General features: G+C 43.7%; 1 protein-coding gene across 1 annotated transcript in view; it reads left to right on the top strand.

The window, feature by feature from the left end:
• IWS1 (IWS1 homolog (S. cerevisiae)) overlaps positions 1–7,070 on the top strand; it is a gene marked incomplete at its 5' end in the record, with an annotated part of 13,476 nt that extends 6,406 nt beyond the window's left edge. The window contains 12 exon segments of the mRNA XM_008943371.1: positions 22–297; positions 797–989; positions 1,213–1,270; positions 1,620–1,720; positions 2,424–2,574; positions 3,330–3,412; positions 3,690–3,819; positions 4,819–4,936; positions 5,685–5,796; positions 5,990–6,046; positions 6,228–6,339; positions 6,899–7,070. Coding sequence (XP_008941619.1) covers positions 22–297; positions 797–989; positions 1,213–1,270; positions 1,620–1,720; positions 2,424–2,574; positions 3,330–3,412; positions 3,690–3,819; positions 4,819–4,936; positions 5,685–5,796; positions 5,990–6,046; positions 6,228–6,339; positions 6,899–7,027 — 1,520 coding nt within the window.
• Positions 7,071–8,051: the final 981 nt, after the last annotated feature.

Below are 8,051 nucleotides of genomic sequence, written 5' to 3' on the forward strand. Positions count from 1 at the left end.
GGGAGATCCCAAAGCAGCCAGCCAGCGACTCGGAGAGTGAGGATGTTTCCAGACACAAACAAGAAATAGAGTCTGAGGACAGTGATGGGGAGGACAGGAAGGAGGAGGTGCAGAATGATTCTCATCATTCAGATAACAAACGCCTAAGGGAAGGATTTCAGGGCTCTGACAGTGAAGAGGAAGCTCCAAAGAGACGGAAGATATCGGACAGCAATGAAGAAGAGAAAGAGGAGGAGAAGACAGTGAAGAGGAAAACAGCTATCCTTTCTGACAGTGAGGATGAGAGTGAGAAAACACGTAAGGAACTCTAGTGTGAAAATAAAAACGTGGTGGGACAAGAAGTAGTGTTAGAATTGTTATTTTTATATGAAGAAGCATCTAAGATAAATGTGAACCCATAACGCAGATTTGGTTTTAGAGCACGGGTTTTTTTATATGAAGAAAGCATCAAAGATAAATGTGAAACCATAACGCAGATTTGGTTTTAGAGCACAGGGGCATTTGCAGAGGCTGTTGTTCTGACTGCATTCCTGTGGGGATGTGGATCTAATACTTTTGATTAATGAGTAGGTCTAATAGAAGTAAAAGACTGCATGACCTTACTTTACACTGACATCTGTTGTCGTATTGATTATGCCTGTTAGTCATTGCTCTCCTTTGTAGAAATGGCAATCATTTTGTGTAGGAAGGCTAGTCAGCTTTCCTCTTGTCCAAATCAAAGTGAGAGGATAGTTTGAGAGTCCTGGTGGTCACTTCTGTTTCTAGGACAGGTAGTAATGATCCTTTCTCTCAGCAGCTGCAAAAAAAGTACGAATCCTTTCTGATGTGGAAGAATCAGATAGTGATGCTGCCTCAGAGAAATCTGACAAGAGGAAGAAAACTGTTGTATCAGATAGTGAAGAAGAAGAAGAAAGAAAAGAGAATGCTGGGAAGAAAAAAGAAGAGAAAGATCTGTTTGGCAGTGACAGTGAATCTGGAAATGAACAAGAGTAAGTGCTTCTGGGCATGTGAATTCCTTCTGGGTTGCAGATAGGCTGAGCATGAATGGAGAATGGATGAATGCCAGCCAGAGGATGATTGTCCACCCTCATGGGTGGTGTGAAGAGGATGGTCAGTAGTAGGTGGCAGAATGAAAGGATCTCCATGTTTGCTGAAAATGTACTTTTTCACTGTTGCAGTTTAAATAGATAAATGTTACTGTTCCCTTCACAGGAACCTGATTGCAGATATATTTGGTGAATCTGGTGATGAGGAAGAAGAGGAATTTACAGTAAGTTGCTGCAGATGTCTCTTGTTCACTTGCTAGATACAATTTTCATGGGAAGGTACTCCAGAATGACTGTTGGGGTTTGAGCTCATGTTCAGGGGTGTGCTATATCAGGAGGGGAGTTTTATGTCTGCTGGACTCCCTAAGATAGTCTTTGGGTTAAAATAACAGTTAGAGCTCTTCTGGTGGGAGAGCTATTGGTGTGATGGTCCCAGGTGGAATTAGGGAGCCTTTGTTCCTCTTTCTTACAGATCTCTGAAGACTTTCTGAAGCTTTTTGAGTATCACTGTTAGGTGCCTGAGTAGATGCTCAGTCCATACACTGATCTGCATGCACTGTCTTTACCCATCAGGGTTTTAACCAGGAAGATCTGGAGGAAGAGAAAGGTGATGCAGACATGAAGGAGACAGCAGATGAATCTGACTCAGATGATAACATCAAAAGAGGGAAGCAGTAAGTCAGTGTGTTACATACTCCTTCTATCAATAGCAAATGCAATGTTTTAGTGAAAGGGCACCTCCAAAGACAGCTGGACTTCTTAGTTTAGAAAGGCACAGGACTGTATTTCTGCAAAAAGTCTATTTTTTATAAACTACAGTTGGAGGCCCAGTCTCAGCTTGTACAGTTCAGTCACTGGGCAGCCCATAGCAGATCACCTGTGGTGCTGCTTCAGAGGATGATATTTCATGGTTCACATCAAAACATGAGTGCAATTAATATCAAACAAGCATCTGACTCTGCTTTTAGCAGCTCAGCATGGGAGTGGTGGGTGCAAGGGAGAAGCTGTGGCAGGACTTGCCATCAGCACGTCTCCTCTTGCCTTTCTGTCTGCTCCAGCAGCACCAGGGCAGCATGTTGGAACACTAAGTCTTGGTCAGCTTCAGGGACAGCTTCAGCACCTTTTGAGCCCCATCTCCTACATGTGTGCCTGTCGTTAGTGCTTTCAGCAAGGTCCTGCAGATGTCTGAGGGCACCTCAGAGCCGTTGAAGCCTTTTGGTGGTTTCCCACTTTGTATACAGGGCCAGTGAGCCATAAAGCTTGCAGATATATTGGAGAGTCTTTGAAAGGTTATGCTAGAGAAATACAAAATTACTTCCTACAAAGACAGCAAGCTCAGCCCTCTCAGAGCATCAGCAGAGTCTTCTTGCATTGCAGCATGGACTTCATGTCAGACTTTGACATGATGCTGCAGAGGAAGAAGAGCATGAGCGGCAAGCGCCGCCGGAACCGCGACGGAGGGACCTTCATCAGTGATGCAGATGATGTGGTCAGTGCTATGATTGGGAAGATGAATGAAGCTGCTGAGGTGAGATTTTTAGGCTCCAAAGACACCTTAAAATCCAGTTCCATTCTGTGGGAGAAAAATCTCATGATCAGGCAAATACAGAAAGTTGTGTGGTACTCGAAAGGAGTAATCTGTACCCTATGGAAAAGGTCCAATATCTCAATAACTGCTTGACTGTTACTTCCCTGTTCTGAATGAAAGCATTTCTTCCATTGGCATACATTTGGATAAAATACTCATTTTAAACATTAAAATTAGTTAACTTGCTAAACTCTAGCCAGCTGAGATAACTGTCCTAAAAAAAGAGATATATGGGTGTTCTCTAAAGTACCTGAAGAAGTATCTCAAACACTGAGAAAGGGACTATGTTTTAATTTCATGATACAGATGCTAGCATACATAGTAACTCAGTGACATGTTCTCTCTCTAAAAAGTGAGAAGACCTTTCCTAAAATGTGTGACATGATGGTAGAGTGACAGAACTACAGGAGTTCAGCCTTGGCAGCCTTGTCTGTCCTGTGGAGGGAGTCATGTTTAATTTGTTCCTGTGTGAGGCTTACTGGGGTCTTGCCTTTTGCCAGGTGTCCTGTGCTGTAGTTTTGTCAGAGTAGCCATGAGTGAACAGCACTGTGAAACTCATTAAAACCAACTGGGGGGAATATACAGAACTTCAGAAAGAGGAAGTATGGACTAATCTTTTTCCTGTAAATGCTGTAAAGGATGAGAGTTGCTGATTTCTCCTGATTAACTGACCCTGGTTCTTCAACTCCCTGCAGGAGGATCGACAGCTCAATACACAAAAGAAACCAGCACTAAAGAAATTGACTTTGTTACCAACTGTAGTTATGCATCTTAAAAAGTGAGTGGTCACTCTCTGAGTTAATTATCTTGTGGAATATTGGGAATTTGGTAGATTTTATGGAGTGGCATTACAGTTGTACTGAGTATGCAGTGAAACACTTTTGTTCTTCCAAGTAAATGCTGGAGCTAGGTGGCCTCAGAAACCATAGTCTACATAATTTTACCTGTTAATTTAACATGAAACAAACTCAAATGTGTTATTATGCTGAGGGAACATAATGTCTTAAGATTTTTATGTCTTATATGAGTTTGTGGCTTCTCTTTAAACTTTCTAGGCAGGACCTCAAAGAAACTTTCATCGACAGTGGTGTTATGAGTGCCATCAAAGAGTGGCTTTCTCCCCTTCCAGACAGAAGTCTCCCAGCACTAAAGATACGAGAGGAGCTTCTGAAGATCCTGCAAGAGGTTAGAAAATGACTTCTAATCTCATCTGATTCTGGTTCTCCATGGTTTTACAAGGATGTGCTTTAGGAGAATGGCTGGTGGTGAATGTCCTGCAGCTGCTGCCAGTGGGCTGTGCAGTGAAGCACACAAAGAAGCAAGCTGCAAAATAGGAGTGTTTAAAAGTGGCATCGTTTTAATGAGTCTCACATTGCAGACAGGCTTTGTAGCTGAACAGAGTTTGGCTGCAGAACTTCAGGCACTTAATTGTTACAAAAAGTTTGCCTGTGTTCACAAGAAAGTGGCTAGCTCTGCCAGCAGCTGGCCAGCAGGCATTCTGAGAGTCCCAGGTGAACTAGAGACACCAAGTTCTCTCTCCTTTCTCAGGGAGTTACATGCTACAGCATTTCTAGATTCTGGATAGATCTAAAGTGCTCTTTCATTTAGCCCTCAGCGTCTCATTGTGATTTGGCACTTCAGTTTGTCTTTGCTGTGGTTATAAAATAAGCGTGGCATAGTCTCAGTAGTGAAGTTTTTCTTGCAGCAGCAGTAGGTGGCTTTGCCTGAAGCTCCAGCCATATTTCTCCTTGTAGATTCTGGATAGATCTAAAGTGCTCTTTCATTTAGCCCACATTCTCAGTGGCTCATACATTGTGATTGGGCACCTCATTTTGTCTTTGCTGTGGTCATAAAATAAGCGTGGCATAGTCTCAGTAGTGAAGTTTTTCTTGCAGCAGCAGTAGGTGGCTTTGCCTGAAGCTCCAGCCATATTTCTCCTTGCTAAGAAGTGGCAGCAGTGCTGCCTGTATTTAGCTGAGTTGGCCCTGCCTGCCTGTTGCAGGTTTGTGCAGAGTTCAGTCCAGAGTCACTTGCTGTGGATCCCTCAGTTTTGCTCTCTTGTTCTCCCTTCTCTTTTCCTGGCCTATTAAAGATGGGTTTTGGTGTTTTTGCAAAGTTCAGTGACACTATTAATATTCAGGCATAATTTCTTGATATTTTTCTGGCTTTTCCTTTACCCTGTAGCTGCCCAGTGTGAGTCAGGAGACCCTGAAGCACAGTGGCATTGGACGAGCTGTGATGTACCTCTACAAACACCCCAAAGAGTCGAGACCCAACAAGGATATGGCAGGGAAGCTAATCAGTATGTAAACCTCCCTTTGCCTGGCATCAGGGAGATTTCACTGACAATATAATTTCTCCATCACTCTTTCTGTTGTGTGGCTTTTGCTGTCATCTGTAGTGGCATCAATCCTGCAGTGTAGGAATTTCACTAATGTGTTTCATCTCTGTTTGTAGAGCTTTTAACAAACCCTGTTCCATTAACTTCTGCATGCACCTGTTCCTTTCATTTCTGTTCTAAACCAGAGGATGGTGTTTATTTTGCCCAAATTCTCTCTTGCCTGGTTGTCCAGGCTTCACCTATATGCTACAGAGGTGGGAAGGTGCTGCCAGAAGACTCTTTATTCTGTGTACTTGGGAGAAATCTTGGATGACTGAAAGTTTACCTCTTAGACAGCTGTAATCCATGTGTAGTGCACTCCAGCCTGAATGGCTGCAAACTGATAATAACCTGAGGTTCTTCAGGAACTATTTTGCATATTTCTAAAAGAGAATTCACTGTGGTGAGCAGTTGCTGACACTAAGTGTTCTAAGAGCTGAGAGAGATTCCAGAAGAGCAGACAAGAGCAAGGGACTTGTGGACAGTAAGACCTTTCATCTATCAAGGCTGGATTTGCCCCAAATATTAAAGAGCTCATAAATCACTTGTTGAAAGGAAGTATAAATACTTGCCATAAACTTTGGAAGCTGTATTTGGTCACTAGGATGGTTTGAAGATAAACTTCAGAGGCCTAGTGTTCATTAACCAAATATTTCTCTTTTTTTAATAGATGAGTGGTCTCGACCCATCTTTGGCCTTACCTCAAACTACAAAGGCATGACAAGAGAAGAGAGGGAACAGAGAGATTTGGAGCAGATGCCCCAGCGAAGGAGATTGAGCAGGTAGGAGTGGCAGGGGGAAATGTGAAATCTTGCTTTCTTTTCCATGCAGGAAAAGCAAAGTGATGTGTAAATATTAATGGAAATAAATGGAAAATAAGTTAGAACTTCTCTTTTCTCTTTTGCCACGCTTGACTGTCTTTTAAAAGTACTCTCTCTGTGTACAGGTGTGTATAAAATCTCATTTTTCTTGCAGCTCTGGTGGTCAGACTCCCCGCAGGGACCTGGAGAAAGTGTTAACTGGAGAGGAAAAGTAGGTTGGATTTGGAAACAATTTTGATTAGCAAAAAGTATCTTGTATTTTGATGATAGTAACAATTTGAGGTTTGAGAGGTGATGTTCATGCAGTGTGTTTCAGAGGTAGAGCATGACAATGGCTTGTACTTTTTTCTGTATAAGCTTTGTCTCTAGCAGGCCCATTTTTTTTCCTGCAGGGCACTTAGACCTGGAGACCCTGGGTTCTGTGCCCGTGCCAGGGTGCCCATGCCCTCCAACAAGGACTATGTGGTCAGGCCCAAGTGGAACGTGGAGATGGAGTCCTCCAGGGTAAGCACGGCCGTGGGGGGGTGGCTGAGTCTCTGGTTGACCTGAGAATCTGCCACCTAACTGCTCTTGTTGCTGTACAACACACTCATTCTTCTAAGTGTGTCTTCCAACTTGAGTAGCCAGTAAGTTCTGCTGTCAGGTGGGCTGTTCTAAAGTCAGCAACTTCAGCCCAGCTTTCCCCTGGGTATCACTACTTCTCTTGCTGTAAAGATTTTCATATTAACTGTTGTAGTGTTTCTCTCTAGGTTAAGAATCTGATTACAGGCCTCATTTTAGAGCATGTTGAATTCAAGTTGCAATTCAACAAGTGTCTCACTGATATTTTTATACCTCTCCTTGTTTTTTGTATCATAGTCTTCTGATAATAGTCCAGATTTGGAAAACATGAACAGTTCCAGTAGAGGCCTTTGCCTTGCGTTTATCTGCCTCATCCATCTACCTTATACAGCTTAATTTAAACAATGAAATGGTAGAACACATGTAAATGGAGGAAGTAATAATTGCTGTGCTTTCTGCTGTTCTCTTTCCTTCTGTGCATTAACTGAGCTGTTGTTTCTAGCCCGGGACTATTAAGAGAGGTATTAGTCGCTTGGAAAAGCACAAGAGGCGGTTTGCTGAACAGAAACGACTCAGCAAAGTGCATCGGGCCATCAAGTTCAGCATTGAAGGCAACAGGATGCCCCTGTAGCCATGGCACTGCCTGCCCCACTTGGAGAGGTATCCCTCCAGGGAGGGGTGACCAGTGCATGTGCTTCAGCGGTTGAGCAGCTGGCACACGCAGCAGAGGAGCGTGCACACCCTAACTTACACTGGAACAGTCTCCTTGTGTTCTCACGTCTGTACTGTGACCTAAAAGGGAACCTGTACAGGGGAAAATAGGCTGTAGCACATCAGATCTGCTGTGACAGCTGCCTCGACAGCTTCAGGGTACCCCAACAACGGCGTGCAGGGAAAAGACCTGTACCCGAAAGCAGCTCTGCAGCACCTGGGTGGGGCTGGAGTGCTGTGCTGACCTGAGGGGTTCTGCAGCTTTGTCTGAACCACCCCACAGGGATTCTGAGCCCTCAGCACAGGGCTCTGTGTCAGTGCACGCCGACGTCCATGGCTGATGTGTCCTGCTCCAAAGGAAGGTGTTTGTCATGTCTGCTCTTCAGGCAAGCTGAGTGGTGTGACACTCGAGGGGGGGTGACAGGAGGTAGAGCACGAGACCTCTGCAGACCATGCCCTGCTGGGGAAGAGGGGTGGGGGGACATCAGTCCATGACATACATCAACACAGGAATTATTTTGACAGTTCCTAGTCTGTTTCAGTTCTGTGGGCAGGGCTGCCACAAACTGGCAGTGGCAGGAAGAGGCCAGCACAAGCAGTAGATACCTGTTGAGTTTAAACTTCTTATTTATTCGTTTAAAAAAAAAAAAGATATTTTTTTAAAAATCACTATGAGATTCCAGTTATAATCTCAATGAATAGTGAAAAAGTTTTGAATAAAGTTTATTTAAAATCAGTATGTCAGGAGCACCTTCCTCAGTGATGGGAACAAGAGGTTCCGTTCCTAATAGATGTTTTTTTGTCAGATATTAAGTACTATGTTCTGGTTATCTCTGTTCTCCCAAACTTAAAAGGTGTAAAGCTTCCATCATTTGTTGTCCCTGTTGTCCAGTCAGTGGCCATTGCTTTCTAGGAGGTAGCAGCTATGGATTGGAAGGCCCTTG

The sequence above is a fragment of the Merops nubicus genome, unplaced genomic scaffold, assembly GCF_000691845.1.
Source record: "Merops nubicus isolate BGI_N331 unplaced genomic scaffold, ASM69184v1 scaffold7327, whole genome shotgun sequence".
NCBI classification, from domain to species: Eukaryota; Metazoa; Chordata; class Aves; order Coraciiformes; family Meropidae; genus Merops; species Merops nubicus.